The sequence below is a fragment of the Bipolaris maydis genome, assembly GCF_028858645.1.
Source record: "Bipolaris maydis strain C4 unplaced genomic scaffold PSV08scaffold_5, whole genome shotgun sequence".
Lineage (NCBI taxonomy): Eukaryota > Fungi > Ascomycota > Dothideomycetes > Pleosporales > Pleosporaceae > Bipolaris > Bipolaris maydis.
In genome coordinates, this window is record NW_027093861.1 from 1,912,314 (window position 1) to 1,940,238 (window position 27,925).

General features: G+C 51.8%; 10 protein-coding genes across 10 annotated transcripts; 6 read left to right on the forward strand and 4 right to left on the reverse strand.

Moving 5' to 3' along the window:
• Positions 1 to 285: 285 nt before the first annotated feature.
• On the reverse strand, positions 286 to 3,008 carry PSV08DRAFT_221364 (uncharacterized protein; the record flags this gene model as incomplete). The annotated part of the gene is made up of 2 exons (XM_014226399.1): positions 286 to 2,450; positions 2,509 to 3,008. 2 exons carry the CDS (start codon positions 3,006 to 3,008, stop codon positions 518 to 520), a joined length of 2,433 nt encoding a protein of 810 aa, XP_014081874.1. The 3' UTR covers positions 286 to 517.
• A 1,322-nt stretch (positions 3,009 to 4,330) lies between these two features.
• Positions 4,331 to 6,209, reverse strand: PSV08DRAFT_221369 (uncharacterized protein). The gene is made up of 3 exons (XM_014226398.2): positions 6,015 to 6,209; positions 5,480 to 5,961; positions 4,331 to 5,428 (listed from the first exon to the last, which is right to left on the reverse strand). Exons 1-3 carry the CDS (start codon positions 6,087 to 6,089, stop codon positions 4,681 to 4,683), a joined length of 1,305 nt encoding a protein of 434 aa, XP_014081873.1. The 5' UTR covers positions 6,090 to 6,209; the 3' UTR covers positions 4,331 to 4,680.
• Positions 6,210 to 6,479: 270 nt separating this feature from the next.
• On the forward strand, positions 6,480 to 7,398 carry PSV08DRAFT_38000 (outer membrane protein TOM13-domain-containing protein). Its single transcript, XM_014226397.2, has 2 exons — positions 6,480 to 7,014; positions 7,117 to 7,398. Exons 1-2 carry the CDS (start codon positions 6,733 to 6,735, stop codon positions 7,246 to 7,248), a joined length of 414 nt encoding a protein of 137 aa, XP_014081872.1. The 5' UTR covers positions 6,480 to 6,732; the 3' UTR covers positions 7,249 to 7,398.
• PSV08DRAFT_401144 (phd transcription factor) lies at positions 7,152 to 15,230 on the reverse strand (the record flags this gene model as incomplete). The annotated part of the gene is made up of 7 exons (XM_014226395.2): positions 7,152 to 8,223; positions 8,277 to 9,269; positions 9,429 to 9,592; positions 10,100 to 10,974; positions 11,024 to 14,654; positions 14,706 to 14,754; positions 14,844 to 15,230. 7 exons carry the CDS (start codon positions 15,228 to 15,230, stop codon positions 7,549 to 7,551), a joined length of 6,774 nt encoding a protein of 2,257 aa, XP_014081870.2. The 3' UTR covers positions 7,152 to 7,548.
• A 1,109-nt stretch (positions 15,231 to 16,339) lies between these two features.
• On the forward strand, positions 16,340 to 17,840 carry PSV08DRAFT_221378 (uncharacterized protein; the record flags this gene model as incomplete). Its single annotated transcript, XM_014226394.2, has 1 exon — positions 16,340 to 17,840. The coding sequence occupies one exon, from the start codon at positions 16,340 to 16,342 to the stop codon at positions 17,444 to 17,446; it is 1,107 nt and encodes a 368-aa protein (XP_014081869.1). The 3' UTR covers positions 17,447 to 17,840.
• Positions 17,328 to 18,264, reverse strand: PSV08DRAFT_221381 (thymidylate kinase-domain-containing protein; the record flags this gene model as incomplete). The annotated part of the gene is made up of 3 exons (XM_014226393.1): positions 17,328 to 17,870; positions 17,925 to 18,033; positions 18,141 to 18,264. The coding sequence occupies 3 exons, from the start codon at positions 18,262 to 18,264 to the stop codon at positions 17,453 to 17,455; spliced, it is 651 nt and encodes a 216-aa protein (XP_014081868.1). The 3' UTR covers positions 17,328 to 17,452.
• Positions 18,265 to 18,977: 713 nt separating this feature from the next.
• PSV08DRAFT_221384 (uncharacterized protein) lies at positions 18,978 to 20,550 on the forward strand (the record flags this gene model as incomplete). Its single annotated transcript, XM_066092168.1, has 4 exons — positions 18,978 to 19,635; positions 19,720 to 20,298; positions 20,346 to 20,479; positions 20,536 to 20,550. Coding segments are annotated over exons 1-4 (1,368 nt in total), but the record flags the coding sequence as incomplete, so codon positions are not given.
• Positions 20,551 to 23,204: 2,654 nt separating this feature from the next.
• Positions 23,205 to 24,518, forward strand: PSV08DRAFT_200655 (uncharacterized protein). The gene has a single exon (XM_014226390.1). The coding sequence runs from the start codon at positions 23,232 to 23,234 to the stop codon at positions 24,348 to 24,350; it is 1,119 nt and encodes a 372-aa protein (XP_014081865.1). The 5' UTR covers positions 23,205 to 23,231; the 3' UTR covers positions 24,351 to 24,518.
• A 210-nt stretch (positions 24,519 to 24,728) lies between these two features.
• Positions 24,729 to 25,888, forward strand: PSV08DRAFT_38057 (glutathione S-transferase). The gene has a single exon (XM_014226388.2). The coding sequence runs from the start codon at positions 25,104 to 25,106 to the stop codon at positions 25,821 to 25,823; it is 720 nt and encodes a 239-aa protein (XP_014081863.1). The 5' UTR covers positions 24,729 to 25,103; the 3' UTR covers positions 25,824 to 25,888.
• Positions 25,889 to 26,322: 434 nt separating this feature from the next.
• Positions 26,323 to 27,311, forward strand: PSV08DRAFT_290233 (uncharacterized protein). Its single transcript, XM_014226387.2, has 2 exons — positions 26,323 to 26,652; positions 26,705 to 27,311. Exons 1-2 carry the CDS (start codon positions 26,456 to 26,458, stop codon positions 27,177 to 27,179), a joined length of 672 nt encoding a protein of 223 aa, XP_014081862.1. The 5' UTR covers positions 26,323 to 26,455; the 3' UTR covers positions 27,180 to 27,311.
• Positions 27,312 to 27,925: the final 614 nt, after the last annotated feature.

Sequence of the window (27,925 nt, forward strand, 5' to 3'; positions counted from 1 at the left end):
CATGATGAACGCCCAAAGCGAGCCCCCAATCCTCACCACTTCAACTTAGTTTACAAACACTCCCCCTCCAAAGAAGAAGAAAGGAAGGAAGGACGACTGAATGCCTATCTTTTTTGTCTCAAACAAAAAAAAGTTGTCAGTCGAGACAACAAAGTGTTTTGAAAAGAAAAGAAAAAAGATCAAGTATATAACAGAAGAAGAAGAAGAAGAAGAAGAAGAAGAAGGCGGAAAAAATTTCCATACAAACACCAGGTTGATGTCCACAGCAAACAAAAAGAAAGAAAGAAAGTCGCAAACACTGCACTTTTCTCATGTAACAGAAAAAAAAGGAAAATGAGGTATAACAAAACGTTTTGAAACGGGACAATCGACAACAAAACAAAATCGTTGTTCTTATCGACGAACAAAAAAAAGAAACTCAGCATGACTCCCTGGTGATCTTTACACCTAGTCCAAGAAAAACACCACAACGCTTAATCAAAATCCTCATTCCCATGACCATTCCCCTCACCGCATCTTAGGGCTTAGGATCAGTTTTAGTCATGCGCTTAACGGGATGTAGTAAGATACCAGGCATGCACATTCTCTTTTGTTCGAGCGCGCCGTCGAATCCCGGGCCACCATCAATCTGTTCTTCCTCGCCCCAATTCTGCTTGGTCATGGGCCAGTTGAGCCATCTGCGGTAGAGGTTGCGTGGGAAGCGGGAAGCGTAGTACCAGCTCCAGCCCTGGAAGTTGTATTCACGGTCGTGGTTGTACGGTGAGTCTGCTTCTTCGGTCCAGGCGCCCTGGCGGGGTTCGAGGGCTTCGCCCGTGTCTGGGTCGACCGTGTTGGCCGTATCGAAGATGGCTTCTGTATAGCCAGTGGGCCAGTGGCGGTCGGTGAAGATGGGGTGAGGGGCGTAGACGGCTTTGAGACCATGTTGGAGGGCTACGGTTGAGGGCCACATCTCGGCTTGCATGCTGCGGCCGACAAGGTTCTCCTCATGCATGGCCTGAAGCATCTTCTTGCTGAATCGTACAACAGTGTTGATAAATGTTCGGCGGTCAATCTGCTCAAAGTCTGGGTGTGTGAACCAATCTGCCTGGCCGTCTTCGGGAGTGAAAATTGGCCTGATACCCGGGAGGTAGTTCCAGATCTTATCCTTGTAAGACCATGTTGTATTGCGTGGGTCCCACATGGGAAGCAGAGTGATGAAATCCGCAGGCTCGGCAACACCCCACTCAAAGTTGTCTTCTTCCATTGTTGTGGGTGGTGTGGGTCCAAGTGGTTTTTGTGGAGGATCAGCACGTGCCCAGGGTCGTGGTCCCCACACTGGAGGTGGGATGAGCGAATTGGCCGATGCGTTCAAAACGTCCTTGTGCGTGTTCTCAACAAATGACTGGTAGTCTCCGTGGATGCTGGGGAGATAGTATCGCTTGTTGCGCTCCCACAAAAGCTTCCTGGGCTGCTTATCGGCAAACTCGCTAATCTTCTCGAAAAAGTGGTAGTGGTGTCCGGTGTATCTTGCGTCTGTCTCCCAGTTCCAGATGTAGTCGAATTCAGGGTGGGTAAGACTGAACCATTGTAGGCACATGAACTGTTGCCAATAAACCTGCCAATCCATAACCTTCGGATACCACTGTGGAAAGATGGACTCTGACCATAGAATTGCCATGTCCTGAAGTTCCTCGGGCACATTCTCCTTGAGTACACGGTCATACTCGTCCTGGTCATCGAAAATTCGAAGATTCCTGTCCTTGACGTGGACATAGAGGTAGACTTGATATTCTCCACCAGATTGGAGAGAAAGTTCAGATACCATTGCGCGGATCGCAGTGATGTCGTTCTCTTCGTACGTGTAACCGGTCCAGGCACGGATAAGAACAGCAGTGCGGTGATGGTACTTCTTTTCCGGCTGATTTCTAACCTCAAGGTTGCTCCTGCTGGTATCTGTTGGGATCGCAAAAGCGGCAGAAGCAGAAGCGGGCTCAGGCAAAGCGGTGCTGGGTATCTTTACGATTTCGGATCTGGCGCCGGGTCGATATCGCTCCTTGTTGCGCTCCAAACAATCGGCTTGCAGCTCGCCCCAATTGACCTCGGACCAATCAGGTACCAGCCTGGGCGCTTTCCAGTCTTTGACAACCTCTGGGAACTCATCGTCGCCGTATCCATACGGACCGTATCGCGAGTAGCGGTCAAAGCAAACATCCTCGTCCAGGCCAATGACATCATAACCGCCTGCATAGACTGGAGGAAAGTCCTCCGGGAGTCCACGGTACACTTGAACTTCGTCATCGGTACTAATGTTTAGTGGGATACCTCGGGGACCTAGGCAAGCCACGTGCTCGCCGTGCCATTTCTTCTTCCACTCGGGGGTGTTGTACTTGGGGAACGGCTTGTAGGCTACTGGATCAGCCGCAGCTGTCTCATTGAGCTTGTTGTGTCCTGCCTCGTAAATGCGGTAGTCCCTGCCAAAAGGTTAAGATGAGCTATTCCATGCATACCAGAGAAGAAACAGCTACTTACATATCAAAATGCTCCCAGCGATTGGGATCATACGCCTTGTCGACGTAGTCGCTGAATGGGGGCCAATGTCCGTCCCAGCTTGGTCGAGGCCATTTGAGCATCTTCTTAACGTACTCCTTCATGTTGGTCGGTCGCGGGGTAGGAGGAATAAAATTGCCAGTTCTTGATGGCGCAGTCATCCATGGTGGGTGGGCTTTGGCGGGCTTCGACTCGGGCTCCTTCTCACGTGAAGACTCCATGGGAGGTGGAAGTACCTTTGCCGGGCTCGGGATTGCGCCAGGCAGGGGAAGCGCATGTTGCCATGCATCTTCAAGGGGAGCTTGTGGTTCGTGAGATTCGTGCAACAATTCTTGCTCTGATTGTTGTCTTTCCAAGTTGTACAGCGGTATCCTCTCGTACACCTTTTCCTGAGCCCATGGGCTCTGGCGCAGTACGAGGCATATGAAGAGGAGCGTTACAAAGGAAAATATGGCAAATCTGCGGGGAGATCGGAAAAACATGATGCTGATGTTGTTCGTATTCGTATCGTCTTAGTGCTCGGGAGGCGCCAAGTAGCGAAGTGCGGTAATCGCAGCTGGGATAGAGAGAGTTGGTCGTAAGCTTTTAGCGGCAGTAAATAGACAGCATTGCTCTTTGGCGCGTGAGGGTAATGGGGCAACAAGTGAATGGCGGGTGAAAGAGAGTGGATGTCGTGCGACTGCGGTGGTACTTGACAAGTGAGAAGCTCCTGAGCTACGGGGTATATAGATAGTAGAGAGCAAGGAAAGAGCAGGCGGGGCGGTGGTGGCGGCGCTTTGGGGCCAAGAGGGCCGGAGCTATAATAGTCGACCTGGCTATCAGTACTCTTGGTCGCTGCCGTGTGTATGGGACCGCAAATGGCGCCGATGGATGCAAGGAGCGACTAAGTAAGAGAAGCAGATGGAGAGGAGAATGGGACTAGAAAGAAAAAAGAAAGCGAAGAGCCCAAAGGTGAAGGTCAGACGAGACGAGGCGGCGACAAGTGGAAATGGGGGTACATGGGTCGGGGGGGCAGCGAGTTGACAGGGTAATGAGATTGCTAGTAGCAGCACAACGAGGTGTCCATCACTCTCAAACAGCAATGCGCGGCCAGAGGCTCGTCGATCTGGGTGTCTCCATGGGTTTTGACACTGAACCCCCATGCGCTGTGACGCCTCCCGCCCCGTGCGGCCGGGCGTTGGAGTAGAGTGCTGACGCGTTACGCAAATAGCGATCGCCAAGTGACGGGATTGGGACACGCTTCTGCCGCCCTCGAGTGGTCGCAGGTCGTCGACGTTGGCGATGCTTGCGTGTTTCGCAAAAGCTCCCGAGCGGAAGAGCCGTCGCACCATGCGCCTCAGCTCATCTACTCAAGAACATGGCCCTTTTCTCCCTGCTCAAATCACACGCGGCCGCGAGCGGGCGGGGGCGCGCTGCCGCAAATTATGCGGCTGGGCAGGCGTCTTGGTAGGCGGCATAATTTAAGATAAGAGGCAAACATGGCCAGCACGCAGGCGCCTATGCTGCCAAATGTCCCCACACACGTTCTGTCGTAGTTTGACTTATTCAGCCGATGCACGGATAAGCAAGAGTGTCTGTCTGTCTGTACGTACATACGTGTCGATTTGTTCGGTGAATGCAGTGTGCAAGTCCCCCCACCCCCCACAAAGTGCCCGCCTCCTCAGTCGGTCCTGCATGAGAAAGAGAAAGATGGAGAGACAGAGACAGAGATAGCGAGTGCCGATAGCGGTTCAAGGAATCTTCCTTTCGGCCCTCGCACAACGCCCCAAACCAAAGTCTCACCGCATCACACCAAGCCATACTCTCCGCCAATTAGCCACCATTGCACAAAGCAGCTGCACTCCACAGTGTCTGTCCCAGCATGTGCCCGTTGAGTGTCGACTGACTGACTGGCCGAGTTTGTGCATCATGTCACATTTGGATTTTTGCCATGCTTCCATGGATACTATTCGGGCAATTGCGCCATCGCGCCGACTACACTCTGCCCGATTCTCTCAACCGTTTAGCCACCACGCGGCCCCAATTCGGCTATCATCATGCACCTCATAATCATCGTCATCATACATCCGCGTCTACCTCTCTGCATTCTTCCCCCATAGCCGGTGGTACTGCAATCCCAACCTTCACCCGCACACCGGCGTACCGTACCATTCTTCACTTCCACTTCTGCACAACAACCCCTCCGCGCTTGAACTCTGCAATGTCACCCAGCACCTGGCCCTTGTCCGTCAGTTCCTTACTGGGAAATGTCGTCATGAGCGCCCATTCGCGTCCTTGACTAGCCGCACTGGCCCTGGTCACAAAGTCGTAGACGTCGCCGATAGTGTGTGTAGTATTGAACCGCGATGTCAATCGTGTGCCGTCCCCGAGGCGGACCTGTAGTGTGAGGGTAGGTATCGACGAGTCCACCTCGACGCTAGGTTGCGCAGAGCCCCCCGACGTCGAGGCTCCTGTGCTACTAGGGCCTGCAGCCGCCATGGTAGCAGCCGTTGAACTCGAGCCAGGTGTGGGGCTGCCCAACCGGTTTCCACTGCCTGAGAAGGGAACGTACTTCTTCTTTGGCTTTTTGTAGTCCTCGTCCTTGTGCGCGTGTACCTCGACATCCACCTCCTGTCCGTGCTCTACATTCAGGATATGCAGCGGGGCGTGACCGGTGTTGATCATCTCCAGTGTGCGTGCGTTTGCCGGATCGTCGTAGCGAAACAGGTCGCCGTCGTCGACAGAGAAGCCATCGCGCCAGAGGTGGAGTTCGCGGTGGGCACGCGGGGGCGGTGCAGGCATGTTCGCGTTGGGGTCTGGGATGATCCGCGAAGGAGCATCGTCGCCACCCAGCGTTGTGCCTGCACCACGGAAGTGCGAGCTGGCTGGCTGCTCGTCGTCACCACCTGGTCGAGGAGCATTTCTGTGCCTGTTAGCTGCCGTGCTACATACGAGTGACTGCGCTCCAACTTACTGTCGCGCCCGCTTGAGGATGTTGTTGATCTGATCGCGTGGGTTCGACTGGCTGGGGTTCTGTACAGCAAGGCCAGACTTTTCACCACCGGCAAAGAAGTCCTGGCTGTCGTCCTCGGGGCTATGCTCGTCATCGTCATCGTCGTGAGCGTGTCCGTGGCCGCCACCAGATGACTGCAAGTCCCTCAAGGTCCTCGCACCAGCCACACCACGCTGTGTCGGCTGTCCACGGCCAGCAGGCCGCTGCGATGATGATGAAGAGGCTGCTGCCGGTGCAGAAGAGGGAACATAGTCACCTCCAAGCGTACGTCCGCCACCCGAGGGAGGAGGCGGGTTCTGGCTGGGGTTGTTCGTGGAATCGTCGTCGCCGGCCATGTCGACGTCTGGTTCGGAATCGGCTTCTTGTTGTTCGGCGGTTTGGTCAAAGAATAGCGAGGCTGCAAGAGTGAGGTCTCCGTTGGAAGCGTTTAGGTAGCGCTCTGCCTGTTGCGCGTGTTGGTGAGCACGTCCAATAGCTTCGATGAGCTTCCACATACTGTAGCAGCGTCCAGACCAGTCAAGCTAGCGAGCTGCGCAACCTGGGCGTCTCGGTCGGTGGCAGCTTCAGACATTACAGCTTGCCAAGTGCTCGAGGTGGAAAGATACCCCGTGTTGTTGATGTAAGCTCGGGCGTGCTGCCAATGTACCGTACGTACTGTAGCCGTCGGGTGGGGGTCTATGTATCCCACGGCGTTTGTTCTGAGGCGGCAATTGGTGACGTCGCTCGGACTTTTACTACTACGCGTTGAGTGAGAGGCTGCAGCAAACAAACTAGTGAGAACAATGTAATAGATTCAAATGTTGCACCGGAATCGAGCGTCTGCAGTAAACACATTCAACTAAACAATTTACAAGCAGACAGCTCTCAAGCCTCAGTACCTGCTTCCAACATGGCATGCAATGCCAAGACCGACGTTGAATTGAGCCTCACCAACACCACCCCAACTCCATCTCACCTCGGAATGCCCTGACGCGGCACCACCCAATTCAAATCCCCCAAACACACAAGCCCAACCCACCTCTCTCAATTCCACACACATAGAATCCTCTTTGCAAACACCCCGCCATCCGGCCATCCAAAACCTCCCATCGGCCCAACCCAGCACCAATCTCCGCACCCACCTCCGCGTGGGGCTCAAACTCTCCAACATCCACCACCACCACCACCCAACGTCCACACACACACCTTCCTCACCAACAAACACAACCACAACAATGACGTCCCCCGCCCCTGCCCCAAACACCCTCACCGAATCCGGCATAACCATCCCCTCGGACAGCGAAACCTACGACGCAAACCCGGATCTCTCCCCCTCGCCCGCCTCGGCCTCGTCCAGCTCCTCCCCTCTGATCCTGTACAAGCCGCCCACGCTCTGGGGCCTGCTGCGCGGCGCAGCGATCAACCTGCTGCTGCCCTTCGTGAACGGATTGATGTTGGGATTTGGCGAGTTGGTTGCGAATGAGGCGGCGTATCGGTTGGGGTGGTCGGGTACAAAGGTATGTTGGTTTGCATATTCTTCGTCTCTTTACTTTTTCTTTTTTTGAGGAGAGAGAGAGAAGGGGGGGAAGGGAAAGCAATGGCTAATTTGTGAGTTGTAGATATTTCCAAGTCACCGGTTGGGTTCTACGACTGGTCGACGCGTAGGTCCGGGTGTAGAGATGCGTGCGGATCCTGTGGAGCGAAGACGGCGAAACGGGCAGGAACTCGACATGTACACTTCGTTGGAGTAGGCGGCAGGATATAGAGAGGTGGTTTTAGTGTCGAGGCAGTGTGCATGCAGATATACATACCCACGAGTCGATTGCAATGTCGGCGTTACGTTTTGAAGTAGAAGAGAGAAAAACATGTCATTCCGGAGCATACATGCATTCCAATATTTGTACAAAGACACCACTATACTACAAAATGGCGTTTTTCAACCTCCTCCTTCCATGGACTTTTCTCCCTTGTGTCTGTTACGTTGAGAACACAGGCTACAAGTTCAGTCATATCATACACTCACTCTCGACCCCACACAACCTCGCACTTCCTTACGACCTGTTTTCAAATCTTCGTCGACGCTCAATCTCATACTCCTCAGCCTTCCTCTTTCTCTTGGCCTCTTCGGCAGTCATCTTCTTACCCCCATAGCCCATCTTCCTCGTCCATGCCTCGGCGCTGTCGTTGAATCTACGCCACACGTAGCTGAGTCGGTAGTTCCTCCTGTAGTAGTCCAGCTTCTCCATCATCGGCTTGCCCGCTGCACCCTCCTCAAAGTCAACATCGCGGTCGGGGCGGGTACGGTCCACCTTGGGCGCCTCAGCCTGTAGATGCGCGGGGATAATCACGCCGGGCTTGATGTTGATGCCAGAGATTTGGCGGCGGTTGGCGGGAGCTTTGCGGATGGGAGTGGGCGGCTGGTAGCGGATCCTGCCGTCAGGTCCCTTGATGTCGTTCAACTTCAGCTCGCCTTGTGCCACCTTGGCGTATAGCTCGTTGCTCTTTTTGCTCGGTAGGGTGCGGATACCAATCATGCGCCGGAAGCCGTTTTGACGCAGCATCCAACCAGTGATACCACCCATGATACCAGACACAAGGAAGTAAAGTTGCAGAGCTGCGGCTTGGAAAGCAGTTACCAGACCGAGCACTACTGCGAGACCAGTAAACAGCTTTTGGCGTTGTGCAGCCTGGCCAACGTCGTTTTGTACACCGACCTCGCCTCCATTCTGTTGAAAGTGGATTAGCTCTCCGCTCCTCGTAGCTATGAGAACAAACATACCTTGAAGACAGTGTACATGACGGCCGTTGTCGCGGCCGGCAAAAGAAAGTATGGGTCACGCGAAGTCAAATCAGTGAACCACAAGAAACCATCGTGTTCCATGCCAGGCACAGGCAGCTCACCCATGGCTCTCAGAAACCTGAAAGCCGAGAATCCAATCCAGGCTTGCATGAACATGAAACCTCCCATGGAAGCCATGCCTCCGACGTACGGTCTCATGATTTCGGCCTGTTGCATCCTGTACAGATCCGCCTGCTGCTTATCACCCCGCGCAATGGCAGCCTCCATCTTATCCTGCAGAGGCTTTGTCACAGGTGTTAGAGCGGCCATGGCTGCCATCTTGTCTGAGCTAAGAGCTTGGAAGAAGAAGGTTGCTCCACGCACTACTACACCGGCGATCAGAATGGATCCGGCCCAGCCCAAACCTGACTGCAGGTAAATAGTCTCGATGCACTTTTCAAAAAGCGTAGTCATGCCCCAGCCGTAGTCTAGACCTAGTTCCTTCAGTTGTCCGGCATGATCAATAAGGTGAGTGGGATCGATTTCGGCAGTGGGGAGTGTATCTTTGATCGGATCGCTCTCGAGCACATTGTCAAGCGTCTTGGGTTCGCCGATGATAGAGGCATTCTCTGCAACTGTATTGGTTGAGCTTGACACTCCATCAACGACTGCGGGTTTCTCAATCGTTGCAGGCGCAAGCTCGGGAGTGGCTGTGCTCACGGCAGGTTCTGCATGCTTTGCAAACTCGGACGTATGACGGTGGGAGAATTCGGCAATTGGGACTTGATTCGAGGGCAGAGCGGAACTGGCGTCGGCAGGTTTGGCAGAACTACCCCAGCTCCAAGGCGCGTACCATGAAGCATATCGGACGGACGAAGCGCTCAGCATGACATTATGAGTGCCAGCTGCGCCCTTCCTCCACTGTGCAGTTTGGAGCGGGCTTGTTCGACATGATTGTGAAGCGAGGCCAGCTGTGCGGGGAAGGGACGAGAACTGCTACAGTTAGTATCTCAAAAGGGGAAGCTCGCCAAATATGCATCTCAAGTGGTGACAAAAGAGTAGTCGTGGGTGCGAAGTCGTGTGGCTTCGCTAGGCAGGACGCGGGCGGGCAGATGGCACGAAGCGAGCAATTGGACCATTGGGTGTGCGCACCTTCCTTGTAGCTGTCGATCTAAGTATTGATGATTGTCGCGAGGCCAAGGGCGCAATTTGGGCAGGCCGCAGCCCTCTACTTGGCAGCATTGCAGTGTGTCGTCCGAGGTCAGGAATGATGCTGATGGCACCAGAACCGCCATCAGAAATGTCGTGCACGGGCCCTTTGTCAGTAGTTTGGTTGCGCTACTACGCAAACCTCCGAGATCCCCGCATCATCACTTCACCTCCACCCGCCCATCAACTTGCACCACATAGCGCTCAAGTTTTAGCATGGTAATTATCGATTCTTCGTTATCGATGAAGAGTAAATGAAAACAACACCGACTAGTCTACTACGCGCTTTTTATGGGTATGTTGGTCGCATGGCTCTGTCGTGACCCCCTCAACACCTCATCTGCATGCAACAAGCACCGCCCGCCGAATAAAACAGCAGCCCGAAAATCCACCTACAATATCCCACGCATATCCATGAATAAATAAAGAATATTTCGCTTATGCAGGGAATGCCATGGTGGGAAAGCATGCGAAAACAGTAACAACCCCTTAGTGTACAACGGCTGAGATAAGAAATGCCGGAACGCCGCCCTATTATGCGTGAAAGAAAGTACGCCCTGCGCCAGGCGAAGCAACACCGTAGTCAGCGGGATACTATTCCTCGTAGTTGTTACCTTCAGTGACGGCCAAGGCTTCCTCGGCCTGGCCACCGCCCATCTCCATCGCTTCGCCAAACATCTCATTCCCACTGACTGAACTCTTGAATGGATCTTGCATCGGACTAGTTGGGCCTGCCGGCCCTGAGCTCTCAAAGAGTCCTGGATCGATTGGTGCGATAGAAGAGCCTCCACCAAAGCTGAGAGGAGCCGTCGTAGCAAACGTCGGAGAGTTGTTGTATGCCGATGTAGTAGCCGGATTAAAGTACTCACTGTCACCTTGGCTTTGGCGAGGTTCTCCGGGTGGCGTGTGCGACTGTTCGCCAGTTCCTGGTGGTGGACTCGAGGGTTTGGTGACATCTCCTTCCTTGCGTTTGAACTGATGCGCCTTGGTCCTCAAGTGTTGTGGAAGATCCTCTGGGTTAGTTATCCCCAATTGGTTCATCAGCTTTTGCTGTTTGGTCGGCCGAGGCTTCCGGGTCGAGAGAGATACTTGTAGAATCGGTGGCGGTGTGGGTGCGACGGGTGCCCATCTGTGCAGCTCTTGGCGGAAGAAGTTGATCTCATTCGCAAGGAGAATTTCGGCGCCCTCAAGTTTTCGCAGATAGAATCGCTGTGTAGTGAGCTCATCGGGGCTTGACATCATGGGATTGATATATCGCGCCACGTAATCACGGAATTTGGTGCCATGCTCAATGAGCGACTCCAGTGTCTCCTCCTCTTCTGGTTGGAATGGCAACCCTTGAAGCTCGTCCTGCCATAACTGCAAGTCTTCGAGTTTCGGTCGGGTTGCATCACGCGGAATCTTTACGCGGTAGTCACAGATTGGACATGTGTACTTGTCGTCCTCCTTGACTTTTCCACGTGCAATCTTTAGGCACTTGCCATGGTACCTGTTCTTGTTAGCGAACACCCTCTAAAAGGATTACTAGGAGAACTCACCATTCGTGGCACAATTCGCATTCAATCATCATACCAGCTTCGGGTTTGCGACAAATGCAAAAGACGTCCCGGCTCGACCCGGAACCATCCACCTCTTCTCCATCTGCTGGGCTCTGTTCGCGCGAAGCAGGTTCAACAGGCATGCGAGGCTGGTCAGAAAGGTCGAAACAAGCCCGATTGCGCTCATCTACTTGTTTCATATGCGCATGTAAAATGTGAAGCGGCGCATTGGCTTTGCCAAAGAGTTTCTTGCCTCGTCGCATCCAATCCTCATGGCGCTTCTGTTCTTTCTCGAGATCGCTGGTCCCAGCTGGCTTGCAGTTCAGCGCGTTCAGCCCTTCCATGGCATTACGAACTTCCATATATCGGGGTCGCTGGGTGAAATCTGGGTTCTTACTTCGCTCATACAAAGACATGATGAGCTCCTGCGCGTCTCGCTGCTTCTTGAGAATTGCATCCATAGCCGCTCGTGTCTCCGGCGTCACCGGCAAGTTGGTCGCTTGCTTGGAGAAAGCGTCGAGTTGTTGATAGTGCACATGCTCCACTTCCATAAGCTCTTTCGCCTTCTTCTCCCAGAACTCGCCTTGCGTGCGCTTGTCTTGCAGGAACTGAAGGTCGGGATGGTGCTCAGGCATGCCAACTTCGATACCGCTCTTGATGAGATCACTAACCTCCTGAAGAGTAGGTGCTGGCTTGATTCTGAAATCCTGTGCCTCTTGTAGCCATCTCAATTGTTGTACAACCTTTTCGAGCGATTCAAGCTCAGGCAGGTCAACATTGAACCCCTTGCCTTCTTCGAGAAGCTCATCAAGTCGGGCAATACTCTGCTCAGCAGGCCGGTCGCGTAAGGCAGTTCGCGCTTTGTTCTGGTACTCCACAATGCTTTCTGCGCGTTCTCGGAGTGTGGTGATCTCGGGGCTATCGAATCCTAGATCTTTTGCCTGGTTAAGAAGCTTCTGAATGTTCTCAACGTTGCGGTACTCGCGTTCCTTCTCATCCGCCTCTGCAATAGCTGACTTGCTGGGTCTTCCCCTACCGGGACGCTCGGCTTTGCGGCGAGCCTGCAGCTTTCTAGTTGTGTACAGGACCGCTTCGTCAGCTACTTGTTGACACTTTTCAACAAAATCTTTTAGGTCTTGAAGACCATTCAGCTCCCAGTCAATCTTCTCTCCTTCGTGCAAAAGTGCACGCAGAGACTTCAGCTGCGGTCGTGGTCCCTCAGCAAGAAGGCTCTCCATCTTGGACTCCCAGACTTCGGGTGTGCTTGCCTTGTCCACAATCTTCTCAACCAGCGTCGTCAGAGCGTCCTCCTGCATGCGATATATAAGCATATGCTGACCCTTAGCTCCGGAGTAACGATCAGCCTCTGGAAGATCTGAACAACACTCAAACCATCCAGCATGCTGTAGACACAGAACCTTCTTCGTGTTGCGGCAATAGAAGCGAGACAAGTAGCCGTAACACTTGCAGAAAGCACAGATTAGCTCATCCTCGTGCACATCAGCATCATCGATGACGAAGTCAAGTTCACAAGGTGCATCCGCGTTACTGCTGCCGTCAACTTTGCAAGTGTGTGTTTTAGCAGCTTTATGTTTTTCGAGAAACTCTCTCCGCAATCGCGTTTCCCGATCGCGCATCCGCTGCATAGCAGGGCCAAGCCACTTGGCCGTCTTGATGGTCGTATCCTTGCGCGAGGCCGCGGCTAGCAGTAACTCATCATGAGAGAAGCACGGTTGACGTCGATAGTCCTGGAGACGCTGTACACCATGCTCTCCAAATGGCTCCCAGTCGCTTGGCGCAAAATTCACCGCCTCATTGAGATTGAAGCCATGATTGAAGCCAGCATGGTAAGCTTCGGGGAAGGTTATCACAAACTCGCCAGCACGTTGGTCAATTGCATAAACCTTGACTCCAGCTTTCAATAGTTGCTCAGGAGTGAGAAGCGTCACAAGTTGAAACAAGAGATCGGGCTGACTTTCAAACAGCTCTGGTACTGCTTCACGCATAGCTTGCTCAAACTTGTCGGTATCCTCGGCTGGCACGCCGTACCAGGTCTTGGTGGCTCCAAAGTGCTGGTAGTTTGCAGAGTACGTATAGTGATCCTCGGCATGCCAACAGAAAGTTGAGAAAACCATTCCCACATATAACCAAGGCACTGTCATCCCTGAGATATCGGACTTGATATGGCGAAACAGCGAGTCTGGCGCATACGGCAAAACAGTCAAGTTCCATGGGTCCGTAGAGTAGGGGTCTCGTGGGTTCTTTTCAATGGTTGGGAATCCACTGCCGTGAGTCGTTGAGTGGATGTCTGCTCCATATTCTACTTCAACAGTCTCTGTCACATTCGCAACTGAATGCCAAAATTCGCGTTCAACGTCGTCTTCTGTGACTGGTTTTGGGGCGTTAGTGACTGGATCAAAGGGCATTTTGGTAGCAAAATGGCCTTGCTTGAACTGATGCGCTTTTTCCTGGAACTGTTTGAGCGAGTATATGCCCCCTTCTTCGAAACCAAATTCGCCTGTGCCTACCAGACAGCGTGGACAGTGCCAGTCGTGGGCGGGGATGCTTTTGATTGGTGGATCTAAGCAGTAGCCATGATAGCCAGAGTCGCAACTGTCACATAGCAAGATGTTTGTAGGGTCATTGTCGGTACCGCAGTTTTCGCAACGATCACCGGGGCGCTCGTCAGCGGCGCGCACACGAGGGAACGACCGGCCTGGCGTGGATTGGCGAGGCTGAGTCATGTGAGAACCGGCCACAGTGGGGGCAGCGTCTTTCTTCAATCGTTTACTGCGCCTGCCATTTGCCTCATCTGCATCGTCATTTGCACTGCTATCTGCATCTTGTGATAGAGTGCGCTTCAGCTGGTTGAATTGATGCCCATTGGACAATGGCGTCGAGCCAATACCAGAGGGCCGCAAATCAGGGGTGTTGTCAGCTGACAACATTGGGCTGCCAACGTTGCGCAACGGCGTGGAAGTGCGCGACTCCAGCACGTCTCGATGCATACTGCTTGGTACATTCACTGCAGCAAAGGAGCTTGGAGTGGAGGGCTGCGTAGTTGGCTTAGGTGTTGGATGCGCGTTAACCGCAGTAAAGCCGCCGGAATTTACTGGTGTAAAGCCCGATTGCATGGCTGGCTTTGGGAGCTCGGGCGGCGGGGTTGGAGCTGATTCATTGTGCAGAGTCGCGTTGAGAGCTGCTGAAGCCTTCATAGCGGGCGACTCGGTGGCATTGGCTGCGGGCGTCCCATGTAGCGATCTCTTCACAGGCGAATGTCCTGGTGAGGGCGTAAACGGTCCGCCGTGCTCGTATTCCAGCATCTGCTGCACACCGGGTTTCACCAGCCGTAGGTACTCTTCGTACGGGTGCAGCCATTTTTGGTACGAGTTTTTGAGGGATGTAGACAGCGAAGACATTATCTTGCCGCTGTAGCCGAGGTCGCGTCCTATTTCAGCCCATTTCTTCTGCTTGCAGACACGTTCAAAGCCGCCCCTCTTCTCGACGGCCTTTTTGAGTTTGTAAAGATCCAATGGCCGTTTGTCCACGCTTGGGAAGCGTGTGAGACTGTGGCCATGCTGCTTGTGAAATTTGGCGAGCTGATCCAGATAATTCAGATTGGCACGTGTACCTAGCCCTGATCAGACGTGGGTTAATAAGGCAAAGTTTGACTGGTACATACCCCCCTCGACGGAATTCAGTTCCTGGCGTCGCGTGCGAAAATGAAAGCGCTGTTCCGCATCAGCTTGGATCAAAGTGATTCATCTTAACAGCAGTGAAGATGGGCACAGGCGCAGTCGGGTATGGCGTGTGCACTCACCTCTGTATCTATTGCAAATCCTGGGTTCCAGCTATCCGGCGGAACAATCTTGACAATGCCGTATTTCTGTGCCTCTTCGCGGATGCTCTGGATGTACTTGACAGGGTCCTTGAACTGCTCGGTGGTCGGTCGATAGGTAGGAGCTTCGCGCAGGCCGAAGAGACGGTTCTGTTTGGGCGGCAGATTGTTTGGCGCTCCATGCCCTCTGCGCTCTACCGTGGCGAGATCGAGTGGTGCTGCCTTGCGCGCGCTCAAAGGGATGGTGCTTGCCCCATTCGGTTGCGCGCCGTTCGTGGCAGGTGTCGCGCCGCCGCTCGTTTTTGACTTTGATGCTCCAGGGGTTCCGTCCGATGCTCCATTGTCCGTGGCGACCCGAAAGGTAGTCATTGTAGCGCCTGTGGGAGGCCCGGCTTGGGGTATAAAGTCGACCATGGCCCTTTCCCTACTCGTTGCACCCGGCAGGACAAGTGGTAGGGATTATCTGCGGCCTCGCGACGGTGAAGGGGAGGTTTCTGGGTAAGGCGATGGCAGTCGGGATTGAGTTTGTCGGTGGTGGTGGGCGCTATCGAGGGGATATATCTGCAGTCATGGAGGCTCTGGAGCGGCAAGCGACCGCTTTTGACCCAAGTCGGGCCGTGAGGTTCACTGATATTATGTAGAATGACACGCCCGGAAGAGGGCAGGCCTGGGGACTGGCGACGAACGTGGGTGTGGACAGGTACGTATGTGTGGCGCGGTCTCGTGGGGAGCGGCGAGGTATGAGGAGGATGGATGGGGCCGCTGAAAGGTGCGAGAGGTTCCCTACTATGCCTCGCTAGCGGCGGATGCACTATCACACCCAAGGTACCGAACTCAAATCCATCGACGCTTATTCCGGCGGTGCGCAATCATCGGTCGCGTGTGCGAAATCCCAATGGTGCCTGCGCCGTGCTGCCCCGTGTTTCTGGGACTGGCTCATCCATGGCACTGGTGTCCATTCGAGCGATATCAAAGGCCGCCGTCACGGTAGTCGTGGTGGATGGTATCAGACCTCCTCCACGCCCCCCATCTGGCCACGGCATGACGGCTCCTACACCTATGCTCGCGCACATACACCCCCCTGTCTGGACGCCTGTTCAATGGCTGGGCAGACACATTGTATACCATGCCCTAGCCGGCACGTGCAAAGTGCTGGCTGCGTCGCTGCCCATTCCAAGGCTGCCGACCCAGACTGTCAGCATCGTCGGTTCATGCTGATTTCATTCATTAGCCGCATCGGACACAAGACTGGCTGTCATCAAGGATCTCGTTTCTGCAGCAGACAGTCGTGGGATCCATGGGCACTACAGGTAAGAAGGCCGAGCGCAAGGTTGTCGCATCGGGAACGGCCCCGGCCCCGCCAATCACAGCGCTGCCCATCTGCACCATCCCGTCAGCCCTAGCTGGCCGTTGCCGCTTCTAGATGCCATCGACAACAACCCTCTGCCTCGACCTCACGTCCTTTGCCAGGCCGTCCAATGGCCAGTACCATCAAAGTAGAGAGCCGACCTATCCCGGCTTTCTACTGCTGCTATCTGCTTCGCTCCAAGAACCGCAAGGCCTTTTACATTGGCAGCACGCCTAATCCGGCACGTCGCCTGGGCCAGCACAATGGATCTACCAAGGGCGGCGCAAAGCGAACCTCAATGCAAGGGAAGCGGCCATGGGAAATGACTTGCATCGTCACAGGGTTCCCCTCCAAGTCGGCCGCCCTGCAGTTCGAGTGGGCGTGGCAAAACACGCACGCGACTCGCCACATCGAGCGAGATGTACGCGACGCAAGACGAGACGAATTGTACAAGGGCAAAAAGAATGCGTCGCCCGCCAAGAGACCCCGGCCACCAATGTCGCTCGAGGCACGATTGAAAAATCTGCATCACCTGTTGGGGGTTGGGAGTTTCAGCCGATGGCCCCTACACATTCGCTTCTTTGCCTCCGACGTCTTCGCGCAGTGGGAAAGACACATTTCCAAGATGAAAACAAAGCTGCCAACTTACATCACGGTTAGACTAACACCAGCCGAGCTTCCCGAGCTCGCGTCAGATGTACAAAATGAAATGCGCACACATTTCATACCAGATGTCATACGGTCAATTCCAGTTGCATACGAAGACTGCAAGTCGTACGTCGAAAAATCAAGAAGTATGCTCGCAGACGGTCAAAAGACAACTTGCGCTGTTTGCAAGAAGAACGCACATTCAGGAGAGTCGCTGGTGCTGATCTGCCCTATGGAGTCCTGCCGTTCCGTGTCACATGTGACCTGTTTATCGCAAAAGTTTCTTGCAGAAGAAGGTAACAAAGACGCATTCATTCCAGTTGAGGGAACGTGCCCAAACTGCCATACCCTTCTCCGATGGTCTGAAATGATGAAAGAATTGAGCCTAAGGGTGCACGGCCAGGAGGAGATCCAAGCCATGTTCAAGACAAAGAGGACGAAGAAAGCAGAGGGCAGCACCGTAGAAGAGGTCGACGAATTTCCTGACATTGATGAACTGGATGTTGAATTGGACGAAGACCTCGATGAAACGTGGATTGAGAATGTGAACGAGGATGATGATAAGATACCAGCGTCAAACAATGGATAAATACGTTTACCATTCTTCGACTGTTCGTAGCGGCAACTGTCCTTTCGCAACTCGCTCAATGCACCGATCTGCCTGTTCTCTGACCTTTGCTGCCACTTCTTCAAGACTGGCACCCGCGTCGATGCGCACAAAGTCTTCGCCCTCTTTCTTCTGCATCAACGTCTCGAACAGTTCTCGTACGCGGTCCTGCATGTCCTTCTTTTCGTACTTTTCCGTGCCAAAGCCGCCTCGCTTTGCCGCATCATCTGCAGAAATATCGAGGAAAAGACACAGATCCGGTCGTGGGAGTCCAACATCAGGTTGTCGGCACCACTCGAGGCTCATGTTGGGGTTCTGCTTGGCGGCTGAATACACGCAGCCGCTGTAGTAATAGCGGTCAATGATGACCGTAGTACCAGCAGCAAGGTTTGCGCGAATAGATGGACTGCAATTGTAATTAGTGTCCCAATGGCTCATTCGGAAGATGGTGGTGACCTACGCTGTTTCCCATCGATTGGCAGAGAACAAGAGATGAATCACATGATCCTCCTGGTCGCTTTGCCCACTCAGATAGCTATTAATCATCTGTCCAATCGGTGTCGTTCGATCTAAACACGGCATCAGTCTTTTTCCCTCGAATCCTTTGATATCCATGTAGCTACTTCTTCTTCACAGTGATTTACTACCAAAATTCCCCACGAGGGCGTACACGTACCAGGAAACCGCATATGCCGCACCTTGATGCCATCATTTTGCAAATCCGCAACAAGCTTCTCACACTGTGTGGATTTCCCTGCACGATCCAAGCCCTCGAAAACTATCAGTTTGCCGCGCGCCATGGTCGGGTTGGGGGATTGGGTTGGCGTCGTGGAGGGGTTGATGCGCGGTCGAAGCGGCGTGCTGGTGGGGCGGAATCGTGCATCGCGTTGCGAAGGCGCTAGTGAGGGGGTGTGCCTTCCGTCCTGTCATGGTGTTTGCGAAAGCACTATCAATCACTGATACTCGGTTGTTTGTCTATTTTGCTCATATTCTGCATTATGTTCCTGCGATAATCTACATCTCCTTGCTGTGATTTAACGTGATCCAAGTCAGCTACGAAGATCTGTATGACTGGATAAGAACAGAAGATGAGTGGTGCGAATACGGCAACACAGAAGTGGGCTGTCTTTTTCAATTGGACGCTAGCTTCCTGTAGCCGATTCTGACATGCATTTCGATTGGATATAGCTAAAAGTAAGAAGGATTACAGCAGCAACAAGCGATGTTGAAGCGGGGTCTTCAGCTGGCCGCCATTGCAAAAGGCAACAATCCCCAGAAAGGAGTCCACGGGCCTATCTAGACTGTTTACTTAAGTCATGGGCAGCATTTAGGCCAAGATATCTACGTGTCATCACCCGAGTACTATGGGAATGTTTTGGTGTCAAACGCCACAGCACAAGGCTGATTGACTGCCATAGCCACATTGGCCCCACGCAGGAATGCGTGTTTCAGCCTTGCATGAGAAGGTTAAATGGGCTTTCTCCCATCTTGCTTGTAAACTAGAAAATTGACTCTCTCTCTTCTTCAACATGGCAGATCCTTTCTCCGTCGCCGGTACTGCTGTTGGTATAATCTCGCTCGGTCTGCAGACTTGCCAAATTCTTTACAAATACTGCTCCGATTTTAAGAGCTTCCCTCGCGATGTTGAGGCCACCCAAAGGCAAATCAGAGGCCTTGAGGGTATCTTGCAAGGGCTCCATGAGGTCAAAGAACAACTGGAAATCGACAATCATACACCGTCTTCGCAATTACATATGGCTTTGAAGGATTGCAAGGAAACGTTGCACGAACTTATGAGGATGGTAGAGAAAAGGAACCCCGCTTCAAAATCAGAAGGCGTTCAAACTCAACTTCGAGCTGTGAAGGAAAGGGTCCTCTGGCCGTATAGGAAAGAAGATCTCAAAGAGGTGCAGTCATCGCTCACAAGGTTCCAGGAGAATCTAGCTCTGGCTCTACAGTGTGCCGGCCTTGACGGCACATTACGTCGGCTGAGAGACCTGCATTCTGAGTTCATTATTCAACAACAACAGGCGATTAGGGTAGAACAGGCCCTCAATCAAAATACAGAAGTGTTGCAAATGATTCGCCGAGATGTTGCTTCGCAAGGTCCTGATCTGTCGAAGATATACAATGAAATTATGAGTCTACGAGCTCAGCTTTCAGAAGACAGAGTATCTGTTGAGGTTGGTCGATACCAGTTGGTGAGAATTTCCAGATGCAGCCGTTAGAGTCTATAGGTGCTAATGCTGAAATAGGTGGACAGCGACTCATCTTCTCAACAACTGACTCCCACATCGTCATCAACAATTTATGCTTTCCCACACGAAGAGAACCTTGGGCGCACATCACGGCTTCCAATACAGAGCTGCACCGTCCAAACCGAAAGGTTTTATTCATGCCGCTGTCGCTCGAAACGGAAGCGGAAAGTTGAACCCAGAAGATGGTACATGATCCAAACAGATGAAGCCTATGATCACCACAGAGACTGCCCTCGATTCACACACGGAGACTACACTAAATCCGTTGCTTTTCAGGTTTCCATGTACAACAGTCTGCTAAAGTTCTGTGTGCAGATAGGTTGGCAGTCTTCGAGAAAAGGGGGCTGGAATTCACCGGCACCCGTGCTGAGATATCGGGCTGTAGCTCCGCAAGACTCACCGGTATTCAAACTCTTAGATTGTAGATTAGAGCTCTTTCAGTACGGAAATCTTTTCGAGGAAATATCTAGCAGTATGGCAATCATTCTCCCAACCATTGCACCTAAACTTCAACAGGAGTTTGGAAAGGGTGCTTGTCCTACTGATCTTGATCTGAATGGAGACGGAATTTTATTTGTACGTGTTTACGCCCTTTCTATTTACCACGAACTGATGAAACACAGGCTGTCCTTCGTCTTATAGAAAAGGCAATAGATTTGATGGACTCTAGAGCGAAATTCATGAGCGATGTGTCTAAGGTCATTGATGTGTGTTTCGACGCAGGTGTGCCCTTCAACGATGAAGATGCCTGGAGACGGTACATTCCCTAATTTTCATTGCTTAAACTTACTAACTGCGACAGCACTCCTTTAGAATACTGGATGTTAAAACTACCGCATCGCACTCACTCTATGCATGAATGGAAGATACGCTATGATCATGTTTTATTTCTTCTTATACAGAGGACAGAAAGCTGGTCTTCCATACCAATTTCACTGAGTCGACTGAGCCGCTCATCATATCAAACGTTCTTTGACAACGTCTCAGCTCTTTTACAATTAGAGTCATTTTCCAACAGTAAGTTAACAGCCAGCAACTCCAGATCCCGCGTTTGTATCCGGTCTCACTATTTCTCTTAGCATTTACTGAAGATGATTCCCGACGTGAAGTCATATTGCGAAGGTCAGAATTCGACTTCGCCACTGGCCTGAGAGCTTCAGGTGTTGACGCTTGGGTATCTTTATTTGCAAAATATGATTCCGTGTACGCGCTAGCATCATGGCCTGGAGGGTTGAGCACGGTGTTATCTGATCCGAACGTAATCTTGTCACAAGATCTTCTAAAAAAGCTATTGAACGCAGCTATCACAATAGAGAACGTGGAGTCCATCGAGGTCTTGCTGAACTACGAAGTTCTTATAACACGGGAAACTTGGTACTACATAACAGAAAGGCTTTTCTTATTTGAGAGTCATTACAAGCAGGCGAATTCTTCGTTGACCAAAATTTTCCGTCAGATTGCGGGTCATCTCTACCAAGACCACAACGCTGGTTCAGATGATCAGATCAGTACCAGGAGTTTCGAAGGTGTCAACACAACTGATCAGACCTCGTCGCTATATCACAGTATATATTTGACACCCTTACAGTTGGAATGCGCTTGGCAGGCAGGCCACCGCGGAGTGGAATCCATCGGCCGTATTGGCAATTCACGGCGTGCCAACAAAACTGGAATTAGTACTCCCCTTTGGGCTCAAGCAATTTCATGGTTATTACATGGAAGGTCAAATCCTAATATGATTGCGTCTTTCGGGTGGCTCATGAGACATGGTGCTGACCCCTTTTGGGTACATCCAATTCATCTCACGACGCCGGCTCACGTGCTTACTAGAGAGCTTGTTGGAGAAGACATTTTCGGTACGACATCAAAATCTGAGTACAGGAAAGATATTTTCATGCTTCTATCATCCAAAGTTAGTGACAATTGTCGGTGTTACTGCTCACAAGATGGTTGTAGTGCTATCGGGTGTGCGATTGGGACGCCATTCGGAAGGCCCTGGAGGTACCTTTCAATAACTGGTTTGCGAGAGCATCAGGCATACTTTTTCAGTCTTGTCGATAACAATCACAACGACTCATGGATGGCTTCTGCTATACTTCGAGTCTTGACATTTAAAAACCTATCCCTCACACACACTTGTTGCTATCGATTTCAAGATGAACTATTGGGGGATTTCACGCGCCCGACATCTGAAGAAGCGGAAGAAATCCATAATTTCGAGCGCGATGACGTCGAGGTTCTTGAGAAGATTGTCACAGAGTTGGAGGGAAAATGGGCCGAATACAAGAAGCCTTTTGTCACTTTCATGAACCGAGTGTGGAGGCCTCGAATGCGAAAGATGCACCGGGATCGAGAGGTCGACAAGGCCACCTACCGAGCTGAATTGGTTCAAGTGGGTATCGAATTGGCAGAATCGGATGGGGAAACTGATTTGGAAACTGATTCAGATGGAGAGAGTGATGCAAGTTGGCCAGATGACTATGAGGACACTGGCAGTGAGGGATGGTATACAACCGACGAGGAAGATGGCGCAGATGAGGTGGAAGATGACGGAGAAGGGAGCAGCTAGCGGTTGAACTGTTTGCAAGGGCGGTCTCGAATACCTGAGAAATTTCTAGGGGGCTACCATCTAGTGGGTTTTCTTTGAGTATGAGCTCCAACGGACAGTCGTTTCCAACGTATCAGATACTGATGGGCATGGGTTACACGGGTGTTCATGTACGATTTAAGATTCTGTTGATTTAGCATCGATTTTTCACGTGTTGTTTCGCGCTCAATTTTAGCGACTGGATTGAGTACTGTGGAATTCTAATAACGTTGATACCCATCGATCTCCCACAGGACATCCTGAGCTGTATTCCTTTTCCCCACTTTCGGTCAAACTTACGGAGTAACAGAAACAAGTGAGATTGGCAAAGTTAAAGGAAGCGAAAAACCGACTCCAATTAATTCTATAGCTACCAATGTGTCGCGCTCTATAACATCCAGAATGGAATTGAAGTCTAGATTTCCAGAACATATGTAGTAAGGCATTGAACGGATACAAGAGACGACTTAGGCACCACGCCTATGACCACGCAACTTCTAACCCCTGTCCTCATGTCATATTTGGCAACATTCACTGATTTAGAATATATTGCGTGATTCCAGAAAATTTACTAAGGCACTATTCGCTACCTTCAATTCTATGATTCTATGTCTCCAGCGGAGCCAAGCCCTAGTCAGCCTTACATGGACAAATTGCTCCTGCGTTGACACGTATGCCATCGATCAATATGCTGTGCAACGCCAACTCAGGCGTTCAAGCTACATATCACACAATTTTGATAAGATGGTGTATGCACACAGCGAGTGATTGGATCGGTATCATGCGGCTTGGCGAGGGGATGCCGCAAGGCTGAGCCGAGGTTGCTGCTGCCTAGTCGTTGCATCACTGCTCTGTTCCATCCCCAAAGAACAAAGTTGGACCACTCAGAGCTCATTATTTTATTTGCATTAGGCACCCCGAAATGACTGAAGATATTACTAACATTCTTACTGCGGGAATCGCCGCGCTTGACTTAAAACAGTCGAACGAGGAGACGTGTGATATGGGGAATAGCGCAAACAAGCCGTTGAATGGTAGTGTTTCGCAGAGGCCAATCGCAAAGTTTACTCGTCGTATTAGAACTCAGCATGCAGATCAGTCACGTGGCAGTTCAGTGGAGCAAACACAATTCTTGGGTGCAAAGGACAAAGAGAAGGCTGTTGGAGACATTTCTCGGCTACGCAAAGATTCGCATTCTGAGACTGGCAACTGTACATCGACCACCAAGTCGCCAGCGGTGGACTCGACACAGTCTAAACTCGAAATTTTATTACTTGAAAACGAGAAATTGAGGAAAGAAGTAGATGAATACAGAGATAAATGGAACGAAGAAGTCTCAAAACGGCTCGAAGCAGAAAGCGACCTAAAGGAGAAAGAAGACGAACTATCCACATGCCGCAAAGAACTAGAATATCTAAAACGCCAAACCCAACAACTTCGATCCCACACCACCACCGAGCAAATATCTCTATCCGAAACCAACTTCCCCACCCTCACCGACATCTCCTTCTCAAAAGCCTACCAACAAACCGACTACTCCACACGCGTAACCCTCAACCTCACCCTCTCCAAAACCTACATCTTCCTCGCCAAAGAATGGGACAAAACCGGCCACCCCTACGAAAGCCCCGATGACGGCGCGGTAGCCCTCGTCCGCCTCTTCGGCAACCTCTACGCCTCAAAATGCGGTCCACCCCCCGATCTCTGCACCGACTTCATCGACCGAAAGATCTGGACGCGCAAAGCCATGCTGCTCTCTAAGATGCTGGGCTTACCGCTGGAGCACCGGTGGGCGATGCATGCAGAGATGCAATTGATTGCTTTTTGGCTGACGCGGTACCTGGGGTCTGCGGGGTTTGCGATGCGGGATTTTGATGATCCGGCAGCGTATAAGGCGTGTCCGGAGGTTGAAGGGGGGACGGTGAGGATTTTTGTCAGTCAGAGGGTTTGTGCGTCTTGTTTGGGGGTTGTGGAGAGGGTGAATTGGGTTGTGGGGAAGTATGGGGTGGAGTTTGAGGTGGTGGAGAGGAGGGTGGGGTAGTGGGTTTGTTTGGGTGGTTGATGTGGGTGAGGATGTTGGGAATGGGATAAGTACGATCGAGCGGTGGTTTCAGAAGTTGAGCAGGTAGGTACTAGGATGGTGTGAGGTTACGTCGTTTTGCTCTTACGTAGGTAAAATTGAGTTTGGTCGATTATGAATATCTTGAGAGGTGCTCTTTGTGTATTGGAGTATATTTCGATTCCTTTATTCCCATCTTTTTCCACGCGTTATCGACTGTGAGCGATGCGGATACGCGATGCATCATGCAGAAGATCACGACAACTTATCTTCAACGGTGTCGGTTTCAGAAATATGCAAGCGGTATCTCCGGAATTTGCGCTCGGACAAAGGTTGCAGGTTACAGGGTATAGTAGTAATAAGTGTTGGGCCAATCAGTACTCGTCACGGTGTAGCTCGGCCGAGTCTCCCCCTCCTTGTAGTGTGATTGTCAGGTACAACATGTCAGACGGAGAGATCAAACCAATCCTACGCAATGCCAAACTTAGTTGCCTGGGCGAGTCTAGATATAAAACGCAGAAATGGCCGGACAGGTCAAGATGAAAGTCACAAAGACCTTTTCATCGTTCTCCTAGGCCGATTTATCGAATCAGAGCCAGCGGAGCTCACGGTAGAGACTACTCACCGGATACGGGGATCACCGAGACCCGAGGATACCTAAAGAGTCGAAATCTCCAAAGATTTCTATACCCCTCTCTTGCACAAACACCGTCTCATCAATATCAAATTCAAAAAATGGCTTCCCCGAAACTCGTTGTCCACCATCTCCAGGTCGGCCAAGGCGAGCGCGTTACATGGCTTCTCGAGGAGCTCAATATTCCCTATGAATTGAAGCTCTATCAACGCTCGCCTCTAATGTCTCCGCCTGAGCTTAAGGCCGTGTATCCTATGGGCGCTTCTCCTGTATTTGAGGATGTCACGGACCCGTCTAATCCCATTAAATTTGCCGAATCAGGTGCCATCAGCGAATACATACTCCGAAAGTACGGCAATGGCCGGCTGGCCCTGGAACCGCAACACAAAAACTTTGCAGATTACTTGTACTGGTTCCATTTTGCGAATGGAACGTTACAACCGACAATCTTCAGGAGGTCCACGACTCGAGCAATGGTCGGCGAGCAGAATCCCATGTACACAAATGCCAATGCTGGCGTCACGAGAGCCCTGGAACACATTAACAATCGTCTACTGGACAACACCTGGCTCGCGGGCGATGATTTTACTGCCGCGGACACTATGAACGTGTGGTGCTTGACGACGATGCGCAAGTTTGAATCGGTTGATCTGAGCGACTACCAGGGTATTCAGGCATGGCTCAAGCGCGTTGGCGAGCGTGAGGCATATAGACGCGCCATGACCAAGACCGACCCGGATTTGAACCTGGAGGAGAATCTCAGTGCCAAAGGGCCGCAGCTTTTCGAGGCATGGGCCAAGGCTATGGGATTGAAGGCGTGAGTGTGGTGTGCAGCCTTGAAGATATGCGGCTGATGGCTTCAGAGGACGGCAGAAGCTTTGAGCGGGAAGTAGGGTAGATGTATATATGTTCTCTCTGCTCAGGAGTCTCACAAGATATATCAACGCTCAATTATAGTATTATGGTTTGTGCAGTATCGGTGTTGCACGTGAGCTCGAGAGATGACATCAAGCTAGGGGCCATCGGAATCCGCCGGCAACGTAGGATCCTCCCGGGTCCACTTGGAAGCGAGCATTCAGGTACAACACGCCATGTCTTCGACCTCATCACAACCACCTGATCCGTCACACCACTGATCCCGATGCAGGTACGCGTCGCATTGTGATCTGGATGGCCTCATTGTTGCCAGAGTTAGGCAATGCAGCATGAGCGTGACCTGAGGCGATCGGACACGCCATGGCGAGCGGGGTTTCTACCAAACGGGTAGTGGTACTATGAGATCACATAAAGCTTGATGACCCCTCACGAGAGCACCTCCGCATCTCGTAGCTTCCAGCAGTATACATAGCTCCAAGTCCTCTTATAATCACTCAATTCACCTCTCTGAACTCTCCAACTACTCTTACAACTCCTTCTCCAGCTCCACCTAAAGCTCCACCTACACCTCCTCATCATGGCAGCAGCAAAATACTCCCGCCGTCCCAGCTACCTGGAAGGCCCATTGTCTCCCTCAATCATTCCCGATCTGGCTATCCTGCCTCAACCCCTCCCTGCCAACACGGTCTCGTGTGGACAGTTGGTCTCCAAGACATCCAAGCATACACCCAAAACACTAGAAGACCGTGACTACGACGATGTAGGCACACGATGGTAGGTGTTGTTTCCTTGTGCAACATGGAGAATGTGTCCTGACCCCGCTTAGGTACAAAGATGTAATCTTCTTCAACTCGGAGAACGGTCACTTCGTTGAGAGCTTTGGTGGCACCCACCTGGTACAGAAGCCGCTTGACAAGGGCACCGAAGCTGGCACCATCGAGGCGGAGGAGCAAAGTGTGCGAATGCTGAAAGATGCAGAAGCTGCTCTGAAGAAGGTCTGGCAGGACGAAGAAGCAAGAAAGTGGATCAAGGAGCAAGACGAAGCCGGCTTTGTAGTCGCTCATCGACAGGTTGCCAACGCGAGCTATAGGCGTGCTAGGCTCGTCGATGTTGGCAACAACAACTGGGAAGTCGTGCGTGAGGTAGGCGGCGAGGACGCCTCAGGCAAGCGGAGGGACTCGGGCCTACCTATCGATACCAATAGCAAGTGGGACGTTGTGGGCGTTGTCGTCAGGAAGATCGTCGTAGATGGTGACCATGTCAAGCTTGGCGAGGAAATGGGTGCTCAGTACTGCAGCTGAGCACATGGTGCATGGATCCTTAGACACCACGCCGTTCAATTGACAGCCCTTTGGCTGCTGTATCGGCGCACTCTACTCTTTTTACATCATTTTAGCGGGTTAAATTCAATAATATGGAAATGATAATTCACATCCAAAGTTTTCCATGAATGTGATAGCTTCTGGTGATTGTCAAAGAACTTCGACGTGGTGCATTAACCTGTTTTGTTTTCCAAGTCTCAGAATTACTGGGACACCTGCCATAACTAGGTGGGTTTTCAAAATCGTGTGGTGATCAATGCACCTGTACTTGGACTACTAATGTAACGCTGAAGTTGTACTCTCTACTACTACATCCCAATCCGTCCGCCAATTCCCTACCATACAGTCACGAACCTGCGAAGAGAGGACATCTGCTTTCAAACTTATACGATATGTTTTGCGTATATTGCCAATACACTGTTCAGAAAGAAGCAATAAAAATCCCTGCGCTTTCGTCCTGCACACAGCACAAACGCGGGAAGTACCTTTGTTTACCCTAGCGCCTCACTATGCAGCAACCTCTTTAACGACCACAACGCACGGCTACCTGAAACACTCGTGAAAGAAAAAACTATCACTCTTTCGGATACTCACCCACTCGACATACACAGAGAACACGGGGAACATACGGAAAGTACCGGCAAAGACTACCTGCCTTCACTTTCACCGTAACTTCCTTAAACAGCAACAAAACATGTCAACACACGCCTATATAACACCGCCCC